Consider the following 17,636-nt stretch of genomic DNA (forward strand, 5'->3'; position numbering starts at 1 on the left):
TAGCTGACAATTGCTTGAAGTAATAAATACACCGTTTGGCGTTGTTAAGTGCTGTCGAGTCAATTCCAACCTATACTGACCCTGTATAGTTTCCGAGGAGCAGCCCGTGAGCTTGAACCGCCGACCTGGAAGTTCAAACGGCTTTGCATTTTGACGCATTAACCCACAGCGCCAGGCTTATACAGAACAAAGAACAACAAATAGGATTTTAAAATATTGTCGTTGTTGTTAAGTGCCGTCGAGTCGATTCCGACCCATAGCGACCCTGTACAGGGTTTCCAAGGCTGTAAATCTTTACAGGAACAGAAAGCCTCACCTTTCTCCCGCGGAGCGACTGGTAGTTTCAAACTGCTGACCTTAAGGTTCGCAGCCTGCTTCGTAACCACTATGCTACCAGAGATATTAGACACCTAGATTACACATTTTTCTTCCCTAGGGGGCGCGCGGATAGGGAATCTGTTTCTCGTTTCATGTGAAAAATGTGGCTCATTAATATAATTAGTTATCCAAATCCCCCCAAATCTCTTTTTTTTTTAATCAGAAAAGGTATATTTACTGTTTGGTATTTTGTTGCTTTAAAAACAATGGTAAAACAGTAACAAAAACCCTGTGATCTCTTTAAATCACTTGGGGGAAGTCTAAGGTAAGACAGTTCTGATTTTTCACTCATACATGTAAACATAAATGCATGCATAATTGTATATACAAGAGTAAATATAAAAAAGTATTACTACTAAATTTCTAGTTGATACACTGTTGGTGTTCCTAGTGGCTTTCAAGCTGGTTCCAACTTACAGTGACCCTATACACAGCAGAATGAAACAGTGCCTGGTCCTGACCCCCAAATCTTTTGACAGAAGCATATATCAGAATCGAAGCCAACTAAACCTCTGGATACTTTTTTTTTTTTTTTTTCCTCCAGCAGCTTACGCTCTAAGTCAAATATACTTAACTGACTTTAAACACAGAATTACAAAATGACTGTAAAATTCTAAATAAACAAGAGTGTAAAAAGCCCATTTTAAATAAAGTGAAAACAACTATCTTGCAGGAGAAATTAAACAGCATCAGGAGGAAATTACCAGGCACAGCACTAAAGAACACCACAGGTCGTCCAAAATACGCATTCGCTCCAGCCAAAGCTCTCGCCTCCTGCCAAAGCTATTCCTAGAGCGTCAGAGAAACCACCCGTGCGATTTGGGATTTCTTTTTGATTCCTCCTAACTACCTGTTTGGAGGTGTCAAGGCGACTAGAAATGGTTAACCGTGGCCAGCAGGAGAGGGAAGCAAACATCCCTGACTACCCACAGCTGAGTAAGCAAGAGCTGTTTATTCACGAACGTGTTCCATTTGAAAGCTGTCGGCGAGCCCTGAAAACCCAGGCACGTTTTAGAAGGTTCCTGGGAGGGAGAGAATTCTCTTTTCTTCTCACCCTCGCCCTAACACTCAGAGTCTCGGCTAGAAGCCGCCGGGTCAAAGCATACCCTATTCCCCACCGGCACCCCATTCCCCCCCAAATAACCTCACGCACCACAACATCGGACTCCTTGCGGGGATTGTGTAACTTCCCAAAATGGGTTCAGTGAGGGAGAGGCTGGCCCCTGCGTCTAGAGCTTCAGAGGAGCCTTCTGCCACCGTCATCCCCACCACCGTCCGCTCCGACGCCAGGGCCGGGGCTGTGGACCCTGGCGTGGAATGGCCCTTGCCGTTCCCTCCCCTCACCTGGCTCAGTCCCACCTGAGAGCAAGAGGTGTGTGTGTGTGGGGGGGGGGGTAGAAATTGGCAGGGAGGGCTGACCTTGTTGCTACTGACAGTGGAACGACACATCCTGCTGCTTCCAGGAAAGCGGCCCGAAGGACATTTCCCCCACCCTGAAGGAAGGAAACCGGAGGGCGCTGGCCGGACGGCGGCGGGCGAGGCTGCGGTGGTCGGGGCGGGCTGTGCAGCCTCCAGCGGGGACGGTCCGAGGACTACATCTCCCAGGCTGCTCTGGGCCGCCCTGCGTCGTGACCCCGGCGCGCACGGAGGCGGTGACTCTTACCTCACAGAGGTAGCTCCTCCGCCGGCAGCAACTCGGCGCCCGCGGTCCATGGACCGGAACCCTGGGCTGACGGGTAGGAACCTGGGCCGCGATCGCCGCCTCCCTACCCCAGTCTCCTCCTTCTTGCTCCTCACCGCCACCTCCGGACGCCCACTGGCCGCGCACCGTCGCTGCCGACTTCGCAGAGCCGTTCTGAAACGCTGGGTGGTGGGTTCGCGGCTGCCGCCGGACTGAGGCCTACTCTGCCGCCGCCGCCGCCGCCTCTCAGTGCTATTGTCCCTGGGCCCGGCCCTGACCGGGTCCACTGGAGAGGGCCGAGCGCGCCGGCTCCGCTGAAGATGCCGGACCAAGCCTTACAGCAGATGCTGGACAGGTACGGGCAGCTTTGCAAGGGAACGGGAGCCGCGGACTGTCGCTCCGGCCCTGCCGGCGCCCGGCCTCGAGGCTCTTCTTGAGAAGAGCCCGGCGTGCCCGCAGGAGTTCCACGGCCAGGGGGCCCTGTGAGGGGCAGAAAGTTTGAAGTTCATACTCGGGGGAGGACAGAGCGGCGGGCTCAGTTGGTAGACTAAGAGCGAAACCTAAAGAGTGGCGTCTAGTTTTGTTGGAAGTCCATTTGGAAGTTTAGAGGAGTAAAGGTTAACCCCCCAGAATTAGTTTCTGTTTCTTTGCCCTGGTCCCCTTCCCGCGGGCCCCCCCAGCTACTGTGTTGTAACGTGTTTGTCAGCGATGTCATGGTCCAGAAGGATCAGCTTCTCTCTCCAGGGGAATGACCCTCCTACAATTGAAAAGCTCTTTCCAAAAACCAAGGATGAGCATTTCTTGCCCCCCAACTCCTGGTTCTCCCATTCCTCAACTCTAAGGTCAGAGTATCCACAAGGGAGCCGTAACGGTCAAACCAGAGTAGAGGTTATGGAAAACAGCCACCTGAATCCCAGCGCTGGACAGTTGGCATAGTTGACGATTCCGTGCGTTCATTGAAGTTCCAGCCTGTTGGGAAGCCAGTTGCCCATTCTGGGGGGCTCCAGGCGTTACAACTCTTCATGTGGCGTCTGCTGCACTGCCCTCTGCTGTTCAAAGGCGACTCTGGGGGTTTTACTCAGTGTTTTGGAGACTTCATAATCTCCATTTGTCTCCAGCCAGATGTTCCCTGGTAGAGCCAGTTGTAGAGGCGAATGCATAATGTTTGTGGTTGCGTACTACTCTCGGTATCTCAGTCGACATTTGCCATGCTGTTTAGCAGGTGAGACGGTTGAAGGAGTTCCCTTAATTGAGCTGATTCCCAGTAAAATGCTGTGTGGCGTTGCCACACCCACAACACAAATCCTCCAAGAGTACACCTGTACCTAAAGTGACACGAGTATTTCCTTTGCAGCTTAGAATTTCGAGACATCTAAATTGGAGTTCTAGTATGTTGCTGTTGGATAGTCACTGTAGGATGACCACAAGGTCTGAGGTTCAAACCCACCAGCTGCTCTTTGGACTTTCCCATCCAGTAGTGATTTATAGCCTCAGAAACCCTATAAGGGGTCACTGTGAGTCTGAATTGACTCAGTAGCAGTGAGCTAAGTTGATAGAAACCATTAACTTTATTTTCAGTTGGGATGATAGTGGTTTATCCAGACCTTGTTTTAGGTTAGCAGGCTGAAGTGTATGGACTAGAATTCCTGGTGTTGACATTTTGGGTTAATGCGTCAGACTGCAAAGCCGTTTGACCTGCAAGGTTGGTGGTTCAAGCTCACCAGCTGCTCCTCAGAAACCCTATACAGGGTCACTGTGGGTCAGAAATGACTCGATGACACTTAACAACAACTAACCACAAGTTGGTGGTTCAAACCCCCTAGCCATTCCTCAGAAACCCTGTATAGGGTCCCTATGAGTTGGAACTAACTTGATGGCAGTTAACCATCAATTCCTTATTTATGTTCAGGTGGTCCCCACCTTTCCTAAATGTGTCATCACATAGGCTTTGTAGGGAGATTGGAACAAGTGCATGTTGGCTCTTATTTAGGTTGGCTTTAGTGCAGGGTGCGGGTGAAGGATGAGGCTGTCTGCTCTAAGTGTTACAACCTGAGAAACCCAATGGAGCAGTTCTGTTCCGCCCTATGGGGTCATTATGAGTCAGAGGCAACTGGATAGCAGTGGGTTTGTGGATTTTGGTTTTAGTGCATGATAGGGGTTGGTTCCTTTGGTTCATAATGAGAGCCAGTGTTCATAGCATTAAAGGGCAAGTCAGAGTTTTCGAGTTGTCTGTAAGTCAGACCTTAGAATCTCAGGGCTGCCTGTATGTTCCTGGAAGACAGAAACCTAACTCACCCTTGTTTATCTTAAATTCTAGAATGCAACCTGGTACTCAGCAGGTAATCTATTCAGATTTATTGTTTGAACAAATGTTTTAATTTTTTTGTTTCCCCAGTTTACTGGATTTTTCCTTCTATTGTAATTTAGCTTACTGACAGATTGTACTGTAACAGTAGCAAACAGTTGCTGTCCTGTCAGTACCAACTCATGGCAGTTGTGTGTGTATTTTTTGTGTGTGTGCCATCGAGTTGATTTGGACTCATCGTGATCCTATATAGTGTTTCTGAGAGTGCCTGGTGGGTCTGAACTGTCGACCTTGTAGCATTTGCCAATGCAACATTTTTTTCATGTATAATATAGTGACATCAATTATATTAGTCATGCTGTGCAACCATCACCAGTATTCATTGCCAAGTTTTTCATCACTATAAACAGATACTTAATGCATTCCTTTCCCCCTCCGTCTTGTGTCTATTATTGTTGTTGTGAAGTGCTGTCGAGTCGATTTCGACCCATAGCAACCCTGTATAGGGTTTCCAAGGAGCAGCACTGGTGAGCTTGAACCGCCGAACCTTGCAGTTCAAACAGCTTTGCAGTCTGGCACATTAATCCACAGCGCCACTCCAGGACTCCATAAGAATCACTTAAGCATTTTAAAATATGAATGAATGCTTGGGCCCTGCATAAGACCCATTAAATAACGAATTTCTGGATGTATCTATATTTTTTAAAGCTTTCCTGATGTTTCTGATGTGATTAAAACTTTTGGCTTACACACTAGGGGATTACTTCATGACTAAAGGTGTTATGGTATAATCTGAAAAGCATGTGATTTAGAAATGGAAATCATGAAATTCTTATTTTGTCACTTATTAACTATGTAACACTTTGAATTTAAATTCTGAGGCTACATTTTCTCCTTTATAAAATGGGAATATCCTGCCTCACAGGTTGTTGTATCAGATGAGAATACATGAAATCATTTTATAAAGTAGTAAACACTATTTGTATGTTGTTGTTGTTAACTGCTACCTAGTCAGTTCCATTTCAACTCATAGCGCCCCTGGTTCTGAGGGGCAGCTGGTGGGTTTGAATGCTGACCTTATGGATCGCAGTCTAGTGCTTATCCTACAGTGAGTGACATACCTGAACTCCATTCATTGTTAGGCAGATAGAATACTATATTAGAGACTTAAGACCTTAGTGTATTGATCAATTTTATCTCCGTCTCCGTCTCCGTCATATTTTTTTTATTGTTCCCGATTGTTATTGTTAAGTGCTATCGAGTCGGTTCTGGCTCATAGCTGCCCTGTATAAGATTTCCAAGGAGTGGCTGGTGGGTTCGAACCACCTGCCTTGTGGTTAGTAGTCTAGTGCTTAACATACAGTGCCACATCAGGACTCCTGTTGTTCCCGGTAGTTGCCATCAAGTTGCCTCAACTCATGGTGACCTCCTGCACACACAAAATGCTCATTTCATTGTGTTCCCAGGAAGGGCTAGGGAACAAACCATTGTAGTCCACAGGGTTTTTATTGGCTGATTTTCAGAAGTAGATTGCCACACCTTTTCTTCCTTGTCAATCTTTGTCTGAAAGTTTTACTAAAACTTCTTCAGCATCATGTTGTTGTTAAGTGTCATTGAGTTGGTTTTGTCTCACAGCAACCTTATATAGGGTTTCTGGGGAAGAACTGGTGAGTTTGAGCTACTGACCTTGAGGTTAGCAGTTAAGTACTTATCCTACAGTGCCACACCAGCATCATAGCAACATGCAAACTGGGCTGGCCCTACATTTATGTTGAACATTCCTCATGTGGTTCACTTGGAAAAATATTGACAGACCCAACAGACAAGAATTTTTACCGTGAATTTTTTTTCCTCCCAGCTTGGCCTTTGGGTGGCAATTTTTGAGAGAAAATTTCGTGTTTCCTTATGTTTTCAACAGAGGTTTTATCCTTCTGAAGACTAAAGAAACATGCTTGAGATAGCATGTACTTGTATTATTGAGAGGCTTCTAGGATAAAGGTTATACATTTTATAGGGAATCAATTATTAAACATGTATATTTAATTTATTTAGTAAATATTAACTGTCTACATAGGTTTTGAAGTATTGGTGTGGTTCTGTAGGATAAACACTGGACTGCTAACCACAAGGTTGGTGGTTCAAGCTCACCATCCTTTCTTTGGAAACCCTGTTAACAGTGTCACTGTGATTTGTAACCAGCTCGATGGCACTTAACAATAACATATGTTTTGTACTGTTCTAGACTCTTTATGTACTCCTGATGTGGCACTGTAGTATCAGCACTGGACTGTGAACCACAGGTCGGCAATTCAAACCCACCAGCTGCTCCTCAGAAACCCTATACAGGGTCGCTATGAGTCGGAACTGGCTCAACAGCACTTAACAACAACAGATTCATTGTGTATTTTATTGTTTAACAAAAACTACCCCTATGAAACTTAAATTCTAGTGATGTTTGTATTTTATAAACTGTCAAATAAACTGAAGGCTATGTTTAATTGTGACATGAATGTTGTGTATAGTTTATATCATTTAATCTTTAAAGGTTTTTAAACTAGTGACATCTTATTAATAGCTAGAACTGAATTGCCTTGTCCTTTGCAAATAATTGGCTTTAACTTGATACATTTCACCATTGTAGTATTTGTAGTTAAAAATAATATATAGGTGTATACAGTTAATCACCTTTTATTTTTATAAATAACAATTATGTAAATTTATTATTTGAACCTTTTATGTTACTATGAGTAAATAGTTAAGAGTAGAGATAAAGGAGAAGGTGGTTTTTGTAGTGTTTTGAATGATTTGGAGTCACAGATATCATTGCCCTGAAATTGAAACATTGAAAAACCTTTATATAAAGCTATCTAAACTTTGGTTAAAGGGAGTCCTGTTGATGTTGTCACACCTTTTACATGAAAAAGTCTGTTGTCTGTTGTTGTCTGTTATTATATATAACCTTCTCTGTTGGTGTCCTGGTGTGGCACTGTAGGATAAGCACTGGACCGTAAGGTTAATTTGAACCACAAGGTCAGCAGTTCAAACTCACCAGCTCCTCCTCGGAAATCTTATAAAGGGTCGCTATGAATCAGAACTGTCTAGACGACACTTAACAACAACAACAGCCTTCTCTATCATATAGTTTCTCATTTTCTCTGAATTTTCTGAAGATTAGAATTAAGACATACAGAGAATAAGACAGAGTATTCTGGTAAATTGCAGGAATGGACCTCAAATTTGAAGCCTAAACCTCTATGTATCGTTGCTTCTAAGAAAGTGACTTTTGCTTCCTGCATGAATAATTTATTTTAGAAAGATCAGCATGAGGCTAGTCCTTATGAGGTGAAGGTTAAAGATAGCCCAAATGTCTGACTTTTTTAACACATGTTATATCAGTCCGTAATCTCTGTTATCAGTCACCACTCCTCCTGTCCATTACCTCCAGGGTTCTGCAATACACCGCAAAGTCCCACACCTGTCAAGGAAATGGTTCATGCAATTGTGGAGGATGACAAGTCCCAAATTCATAGTTCAGACGTCACTCTGAAGGACTCTCCTCACCCACATAGTCTCAGGAACCCAAATTAGCAGGTCAGATAACAGGCAAGACTGCAAGAGTTGGTGAATCATATCAGATGATAGACAATGAGCCCAACAAACTGGAGGTCAGACATGATGAGATGAGCCAGAGCAAGAGCAAGAACTTCACTGAAGCATTCCTATATATTGGACTCAGACCGTGCACCCAAGGAAAACTTAAGAGTGGTGACTTGAGTCACATCCTCTGATCAGGTAGTGTTGTTAAGTGCCTTGTTGTTGTTGACTGCCATTGAGTTGATTCTGACCTATAGCGACCCTGTGTAGGGTTTCCATGGAGCAGCTGGTGAGTTTGAACCACCAACCTTGCAGTTCAAACGGCTTTGCAGTCTGGCGCATTAACCCACAGCGCCACACCAGGACTCCTGTTAAGTGCCTACTCCACCTTAACTCTTCTTGTTATGTGCTGTGGAGCCTGTTGCAACTCATAGCAACCCTGTATAGGATTTCCAAGGAGCAGCTGGTGAGTTTGAACCGCTGACCTTGTGGTTCGAAGTCCAGTGCATATCCTATAGTATCACACCAGGAGTATTTAATCCTTGGTGATATGCTGTGGAGTCAGTTCTGACTCATAGCGACCCTGTACAGGGTTTCCAAGGCTATAAATCTTTACAGGAAAAGAAAGCCTCCTCTTTCTCCCGCAGAGCAGCTGGTACTTTTGAACTGCTGACCATGAGGATACCAGCCTGACTCGTAACCACTATGCTACCGGAGCTCCTTAGTCCCCACCTTAATCCTGCTTCATTAACAACTCACTTCAGAAAGGATCCACATAGTTCAGGTGTTGGGGAGGGCAACACACAAGAAGGGTATTTAAAAAATAGAGAGAGAAAATCCATAGCCACAGACATAGAGGTGAGGATCTATACTACGTCACAGGATGGAGCAGTATGGCTGCTGCCGTTACTGCTGTATGTCTTTGTTAGTTCCGACTCACAGCTACCCTGTATAGGATTTCTGAGACTGTAAATCTTTACAAGAGCAGAAACCTCATCTTTCTCCCTTGGAGAGGCTGGTGGATTCGAACTGCTAATCCTGTGGTTAACACCCACCACCACATAACTCAGTATAGTACCAGTACTTCTTTAGCAGTCTGACTTGTTAAGTGTCGCCGAGTCAATTCCGACCCATAGTGACCCTATATACAGTTTCTAACAAGTGGCTAGTGGGTTTGAACCGCCAGACTTGCAATTCAAACTGACCTTGTTGTCTAGCGCATTATCCTGCAGCACCACACTAGAACTCCAACAGTCTGACTAGAAGGGCTATAATAATTAATTAGCTGCCCTGCACTTCCCCATGTCCTGGTAAACACTCAGGAACTTATTGTATATTTTGTGTCAGTTAATTGTACCTGGTAAGTAGACAAGAAATGTAGCCCGAGTGTCTCCAGTCAGATGGGAAGAAGGAACAGGGAGACTTCCCACTCCCAATGACAAAGTGAATTAGAATCCTTCCACTGTGAAGGCATTATCATTTACAGATGCCTAGAGACCAGGGAAATGATACTTGGATAAAACTGCAAAACCAAACTTACTGCCATGGAGTCTGTTTTGATTTGTAGTGGCTATTGGGTTTCTGATGCTCTAAATCTTTACAAGAGTAGAAAGCCTCATCTTTTCCCCAAGTAGCAGCAGGTGAGTGTGAACTGCCGGCCCTGTGGTTATCCATCCAGTACTTATCCTATGGTGTTTGGCTGGTGGTTATATGCCATGGATTCAGATCCGACTCATAGCGACCCTGTATAGGGTTTCCGAGGCTATAAATCTTTACAGGAGCAGAAAGCCTCATCTTTCTCCCATGGAACAGCTGGTAGTTTCGAACTGCTGACCTTGCGGTTCACCGCCTGATTCGTAACCACTACGCTACCAGAACTCCTTACTATGGCATCCCATATATAGGCATGCTATAGTATCTTCTGAGTTTGTAATGCTGCCAAAATTAACTTTTTAGACCGCAATCTTACAAAGAGATTGGATGGTATTAGTCAATTGCTATGCAAATTAGGTGACTGTGGCCTACTTAAAGAGGTTATTCAGTTCATGGTTTTGGTGAAAGGAGTAATCTTATAAAAAGAATTAATCCAATAGAGGTTGAGGGGGATCTCACTACTATCATGAATAGCTGGGAGTAGAGTGTGTCCTTTGGACCTGGGGTCCCTGTGCTGAGACCCTTGGAGAATCATTAGAAAAGGAGTTACAACACTGAAGACAGCGCAAGACAGAAGTAGCACTTAGCAAGGTGATTAGTGTGAGATGATGACATGCATGTCTTTGTTAGTTCCGACTCACAGCTACCTTGTATAGGCTTACCGAGACTGTAAATCTTTACAAAAGCAGAAACCTCATCTTTGAGGTTACCGTGGAGAGGCTGGTAGATGTGAATTGCTAATTCAGCTCCAGTAAGGCATCTGCCTTGGGTTTGCCTCCCCCATGGATCAAGAGAGAGCTGAGCGCTTTTGGGCAGGAGGCTTGCTGGCTGAGCAGGGTATACCTCTAGGCACTTGTCAGTGGAACTAAATAATTGTACAGTTTACCTGAACTAAGTGACCAACAGTAAACTAACATGACCAATGATCCTGATAGTGCACTCTGCCTGTGGCTATAGCCAGGAAGGAACTGAGAGCTATTTTGGTTGAAAGCTGTCCTGATTGACAACCTGTGTCCTGTTACTTCCAAGTAGTTCGGGAACCTGAGTTGTAGCCTATTATTTCCCTAATGAATCACATAATCGTGTGTATAGTGTATGAGTTCTGTGTGACCACTGCAACAGATTATCAGCCTTAGTGGAGAACTAGAGAATGCCATGGGGAAATGACTGGCGTTGGAATTTGTAAAAAGATTGGCGAGTAGGGATATGTCTGACCTCTGTCTAGTAGGAATAAGTCTTGACCTGGTGATAATTCTTTCTTCCCTGAAGTTAGGCAACTTCTGATGCTACTAGAATACCACCTCTCAGTCTCCATCAAACAGTTTTCACATTCTCTTTGACAGTTGGCATCTTTCCCTCAATTACATACTATCCCATTTTAACAATTACAAACTAATACTTGGGGATTTTTTAAACTTGGTAGTGTAGTAGGTTATGAGTTGGCCTGCTAACGATGAGGCTTTCTGTGCCCATAAAGATTTGCGGTTTCTGAAACCCCATACATGGTAGGGTCATTATGAGTCAGAACCCACTCCATGGCACACAACTACCACCACCCAACGTGGAATTTAAAACCATTTAACAATTTATATTTGCTTCCATTGTTGTTGTTAAGTGCCTTTGGGTCATTTCCAACTCATAACAACCCTGTACAGAGTTTCCAAGGAGGAGCTGGTGAGTTTGAACTTCTGACTTTGTAGTTCAAACCAACTTTGCAGTTCAGTGCTAAATCCCACAGTGCCACACCAGTACTCCATTTACTTCCATATGTATGTGTAAAAAGTGGAAATATTAAAGATAAAGTCCTCTTTGTCTCCTCTTCCCATATCCATGTTTCTCTCCACAATTCCTCTCCACTATCATAAAATGGGTTTATATTCTTCCAGTCTTTCTGTAACACATATATACTGGAGTTCGTGGATGGTATTAACAGTGTATGTGCTCCGCTTCTAACCAAAAGATTGGTGGTATGAGTCTACCCCGCAGCTCCTCAGAAGAAACTACTGCAATTTACTGCCAAAAAATCATCTCTTGAAAACCCTATGGAGCAGTTCTGTTCTGACACACGAGGTTACCATGAGTCAGAATTGACTTAATGGTCAGCAACTGTTGTTTTTTGTTGTTGTTACTATGTTGTTTAAGTGCTGTCTAGTCAGTTCTAACTCATAGCGACTTTGTATAGGGTTTTCAAGGTTTTAAATCTTCTCAGGAGCAGAAAGCTTCATCTCTGTCTCCCATGGAGTGGCTGGCAGGCTCAAATCTGGACCTTGTGGTTTGCAGTCAGTCCAGTGCTTATCGTATATATTGTATGTTGTTGTTAAGTGCCATCGAGTCGATTCCAACCCATAGCACCACTGTATAGGTTTCCATGGAGCAGCTGGTGAGCTTGAACCACCAACCTTGTAGTTCAAACAACTTTGCAGTGTGACGCATTAGCCCACAACGCCACACCAGGACTCCATAAATCATCAATTATAATGTTTTTGTTTCTAAAATCTGAATATATTACCAGTCTAAAATCAGCTTTTGTTAATATTGTTTTAAATGTTGTGATATGTAACAAAACAAGTATCTATAATATTCCATTGTATTAACATTCCTCTTTTGTTTTTAATTGGTTCCTTTATGTATGTCATTTTGGTTATTTTCCCTTTGTTATATCTGCTTTTTAATTTTCTTCCCATTTTCTTTTTTTTTGTTGTTAGCCCCAACTCATGGCATCCCTATGCACAGCACATTGAAATACTGCCTGATCTTGCATCCCAACCTCATGATGACTTGGAGATCGGGCCACTGTGTGATTCTTCCAGTTTTATTGACTAGATAACCAGGCCTATCTTCCTAGTCCATTTTAGTTGTGCAGACGCTCCTCTGAAATCTGTTTAGTATCACAGCAACATGACAGCCTCCACTGTCAAACAGGTGATAATTAACGCGTGGGGTGCATTGTTTGGGAATTGAACCCAGATGTCCCACATAAGAAGCAAGAATTCTACCATTATACTACTGCTGCCCCTATCTCTTGTCCATAGCGCTACTGAAAGTATACAAGTGCCCAATAACTTCTTAATCTTTAAACCTAATGGTCTTCTCTTGCTTCTTGTGTCCTTGACATGAATGTATTGGAGATGAAACACAGTCTCAGTTCTCTAGTACTGTTACAGCAGAAATACCACAAGTGGGTGGCTTTAACAAACAAAAATTTATTATTTCTTTCATCATTTAGGAGGTGATGATGGACTCCTGTTGTGGCACTGTAAGATCAGCACTGGACTGTGAGCTACAAGGTCGGCAGTTCAAACCCACCAGCTGCTCCTCTGAAACCCTATACAAGGTTGCTATGAATCAGAACCAACTTGACAGCACTTAACAACAGCAACAACAAGTTTATTATTGTTAAGTGTCACCGAGTCGGTACCGAATCATAGCAACCGTATGCATAACTGAATGAAACACTGCCCTCTCCTGCACCAACTTCACAATCATTGTTACATTTGAGACCATTGCTGCTGCCAGTGTGCCAGTCTATCTCATTGGGGTCTTCCTCTTTTTCTCTGACCCTCCACTTTACCAAACATGATATCCTCCAGGGACTGGTGCCTCCTGATATGTCCAAAATATAAGAGATGAAGTTTAGAAAGCTGGAAGTCCTAATTCAGGGCTCTAGCTCTAGGAGAAGGCTTTTCTTTTAGCTCTGGAAGAAGGTCCTTGTCTCCTTTCAACATCTAAAGGTCCAGTGAACCTTGGAGATCTCCATGTGTCTTGGCAATATACCTTCCCTTTGTCTAATAGGTTCCCAGCACGGGGACCCTGGGTTCCAAGGATGCCCCCTGTTCACAGCTCTTCTTTCTTGGTGGTAGTTAAGTCCTTCTCTGCTCACTCCTCATTCTTTTTATCTCTTGTAAGATAAAAGGAGATGCAGGCCACGTCCCAGGGCCTCTCCCCTTATATCAGATCAGGGCTGTAACCTGAATAAGAATGCTGCATTCCACCCCAGTCCTCTTACAACGTATTGGCTGATCACATGATAGGCAATGATTACATCATTCCATAATTGTCAAATTACATAACTGCCAACCCATGGACTATCTCACTTTCACCCCTATTGGATTGACCCCCTCTTAGGTATCTAGTGGTGCTATAACAAAAAAAACACAAGTTGACTTCAACAAGCACATTTATTCTCTCATAATTTAGGAGACTAGAAGTCAGAATTCAGAGAGAGAAAGCCTTCCTCTCGAGCTCAATTCAGGGCACCAGCTCTAGAGGAAGGCTTTCTCTTTCTGTTGGCTCTGGGGAAAGGTCTTTGTCTCCTTTAAATATTTGTGGGTGTGATGTTCCTTAAAGATTTTCATGGGTCTTGGCATCAAACTTCCCCCAGGTCTAACAAGTTCGCAGGAACCCAGGTCCAGAAGACATGTTCTGCTCCTGGCTCCTCTTTCTTGATATTACACCTACTCTTCATTTATCAACTATCTCATTGCCCAACATTTTGCATTTACCACAATAGGAAAAAAATGTACTATCAGACTGTTTTGTGCATTAATAATATGTGTCTGGCAGTAGAGAACACCAAGGTGTGAGACAACGCTGTCTATGATAGGTGTGGGGCAACACTGGCAGTGATGGTTAAAGATTTTGTGTCAATTTGGTTGAGCCATGATTCTTAGTGGTTTGACAGTAATGTAATGATGTAATTTGAAAGACATGTAATGATGTAGTCATCTTCCATTTTGTGATCTGATGAAAGCATTCTCCATTTCTACCTAATAACCTAGATATACAGCCTAACCTTATAGATAAGTGAGGAGTAAGAGTAGTGAGGCCCCTCTTTCTCTGCTCCCTCTCAACTTTTATAAAAGTTGTGGCTCAAGCAAGGGAGCAACTTGAAGAAGGGTAGGACTTGAGTAAGAGAGTGGAACTCAAGATACACCCCATACTAATCATGTCTTATTAACATAACAAACGCAGCCCGTTCCCAAATGGAATTACAACCTCAAGCTTAAAGGTTAGGATTTTGTTACTAAGAGTTAGAATCAACTCAAAGGCAGTGAGTTTAGTTTTCTTGGATTTTGAGAGGACACAATTCATCCATAACAACTCCCCAGATCTGTATTTTTATTCCTTACATCCTTTCCTAGGTTATTGTTGTTAAGTGCTGACGAGTCAATTCTGATTATAGTGACCCTGTATAGGGTTTTTGAGGAGCAGCTGATGAACTTGAACTGCCAGCCTTGTGATTCAAACCTACCTTGCAGTCTGGTGCATTAACACACAGTGTAAACTGCTGGAATTTCTCTGACATACACTTATCTGGAGGAAGTATAGCATGAATGCTCTTTAGAAACCAGGATGGCAAGACTTGGTATCTCATACTTCAGACATGTTATGAGGAGGGACCAGTCCATGGAAAAGGGATATCATGCTCCCTAAAATGGAGGGTTAACGAAATAGAGGAAGATTCCCCAACAAGATGGCTTGGCACAGTGGCAGCAGCAGTGGCTTTGAGCGTAACATTGACTGTGAAGATGGTGCAGGACAGGACAGTGTTTCATTCTGTTGTGCATAAGGCTGCTGTGAGTCAGAACCAACTCGCCTTCACCTAACAACATCATCCCATGTCTCTGCAAGTCCCCTTTACCACCTCCACACACACTAAACTGCTCTTTTTATTCATTGAGAATAGAAAGTGTCTTTATTGCTTACTCCATTTCCCTACAGTGCCCAGTACATAGGAAACACTGTTGAAAAACTGTCTTTCCTTTCATTCCTTGTGGCATATCACCACTTGGAATAATCTTGCAGAAGTACCAGTTAAGAACTTGTCTCATTTTCTCAAAACCTTGCATATTTTCTTACTGCTTATTAAGTTCAAATTCTTTAGCTTCACACTCAGGATGCTCCATAATCTCATCTGTATTAACCAACATTGTGCTAAGTAAATATATCTTTTGTTCAGGGCAACGTGGTTTGCTCGTTTATGAAGCTCTTATAATGCTCCAAACTCATGTAGCAGTCCATCTTCAGTATTTCCCAACTCTTTTCATGTCATAGTTTCCATTGTTCTTGTTATTAAGTGCCCTCGAGTTGGTTCCAACTCATAGTGACCCTGTATAGGGTTTCCAGGAGTGCTGATATGGCACTGTAGGTTAATGCACCAGACTACAAAGCCGTTTGAACTGCAAGGTCGGTGGTTCAAGCTCACCAGCTGCTCCTCAGAAACCTTACACAGGGTTGCTATGGGTCAGAGCTGACTCAATGGCACTTAACAACAAAATAGGGTTTCCAAGGGGTGACTGGTGAGCTTTCACCACCTACCTTATGGTTCAAACCAACCTTTCAGTCAGTGTAATGCATTAACCTGCAGCACCACAGCAAGACCCTGTATAGTTTCCTTGTTGTTGTTGTTGTTGTTAAGTGCCATCGAGTCGGGTCCGACCCATAGCGACCCTGTACAGGGTTTCCGAGGGTGTAAATCTTTACGGGAGTAGAAAGCCTCATCTTTCTCCCGCGGAGCGGCTGGTAGTTTCGAACCGCTGACCTTAAGGTTCGCAGCCCAATTCGTAACCACTACGCTACCAGAGCTCCTTAGAAGATAATATTTATGTGGCTCATTGGATCAAACAGAAACTATTTGGATCGCTAGAGGAAGCTCATTATTGTTGCTTAAAAGTAACCTAGTAAAAATGAAGTATATATTATCTTGTACTGTCCATAATTAACTAAGAAATGAAAATAGGTTTTTTTGTTTTGTTTTTTTTCCAGAATCTGCTATACATATGATAGCATGGTGCAGAGGAAATAAGCCAGTGTTATGGAGATAAGACCTATATTGCATACCAGCCTCTCTATTTACAAACTTTGTGTCCTTAGAAAGGTCTGTTAATTTTGGGGGGCTTTTGTTTCCTTGTTTGTAAGTTAGAAATTCTTATGCTTTCTGAATTTATAAAGATGAGAAACAAAATGTACAGCATGACATATGCTCTAGAAATTATTGCTTTTATTATGATATATATCCGTTCAGTTTTGCCCTTTGTTTACAATGTCATAATTGTAGTGGTTGTGTCTCTTAAAAAGATCCAGATACTTTATCTCCATTCCACTTGAGTTAACAGACACATTAAAGGGATGTTTGGTCTCTCTATTGGTATATTTCCCATTTAAGGAAAAATGGGGTGTGACATTTTTAATCCTGAGACAAAGCAAGCAGTGTGTAGTTTTTTTAAAACCCTTGTTGAATGGGTTCTTCCATGCATTAACCGGAGTATGTATCTCCAAGAATGTTCTGAATTAAGGGGTGCATGTTCTCTTTCCATTCATGCAAATATTATTAAGGTATCTTGTATGATGTTGACTTAAAAGAATTTGTGGAATATGGAATTAAAAGTTCATGGAATTTTTCCCACAAATGTTTTTAAGCCCCCACAAGTAATACAACACCAATTTAAAGCTTGTTTCATTCTCTTTCTTCTAGAATTCTATTCTTCTGTACTCCAGTTTTCATCACTAATCGCTAAGTCAGGAGCCTGATTTTCCACATCTTGTTGGGGTTAAGTGCTGTTGAGTTAGTTCCAACTCATAGCGACCCCATATAGGATTTCTGAGGACTGGCTGGTGAGCTTGAACCGTTAACCTAGTGGTTCAAACTCTTTCAATCAGTTGGCCAGGTAGCTGTCTTCCAAATTTCTTGGCATAAATGAGAGTGCCTTCAGAGCTGCATCAGTTTGCTGAAGATTTCAATTTGTATTCCATCAATTCCTTTGTCAATGTCTTCAGTGCCTCTTGGACTTCTTCCTTCAGTACATTGACTCTTGATAGTAAGTTACCTCTTGAAATGTTTGAACATAACCATTTCTTTTTGGTACAGTAACTCTTTGTATTCCTTCCATCTTCTTTTGATGCTTTCTGTATCATTCAATGTTTTGCCCATGGAGTCCTTCAATATTGAAAGTAGAGGCTTAATTTTTTTCTTCAGTTCCTTCAGCTTGAGAAATGCTGAGCCTGTTATTCCTATGGTGTTTTTGG

At 43.0% G+C, this 17,636-nt stretch overlaps 2 protein-coding genes across 2 annotated transcripts in view; one reads left to right on the forward strand and one right to left on the reverse strand.

The window, feature by feature from the left end:
• Positions 1-1,978, reverse strand: part of CPEB3 (cytoplasmic polyadenylation element binding protein 3) — a 298,968-nt gene extending 296,990 nt beyond the window's left edge. Inside the window, exon 1 of the mRNA XM_006831138.1 lies at positions 1,798-1,978. The gene's annotated coding sequence lies outside the window, so the exon portion shown is untranslated. The remainder of the gene's footprint in view (positions 1-1,797) is intronic.
• Positions 1,979-2,035: 57 nt separating this feature from the next.
• The window catches only part of MARCH5 (membrane-associated ring finger (C3HC4) 5), a 66,472-nt gene continuing 50,871 nt past the window's right edge, over positions 2,036-17,636 (forward strand). The window contains exon 1 of the mRNA XM_006831140.1: positions 2,036-2,414. Coding sequence (XP_006831203.1) covers positions 2,380-2,414 — 35 coding nt within the window. The 5' untranslated portion in view covers positions 2,036-2,379. The remainder of the gene's footprint in view (positions 2,415-17,636) is intronic.

This window comes from Chrysochloris asiatica, unplaced genomic scaffold (assembly GCF_000296735.1).
Source record: "Chrysochloris asiatica unplaced genomic scaffold, ChrAsi1.0 scaffold00003, whole genome shotgun sequence".
Taxonomy (NCBI): Eukaryota; Metazoa; Chordata; class Mammalia; order Afrosoricida; family Chrysochloridae; genus Chrysochloris; species Chrysochloris asiatica.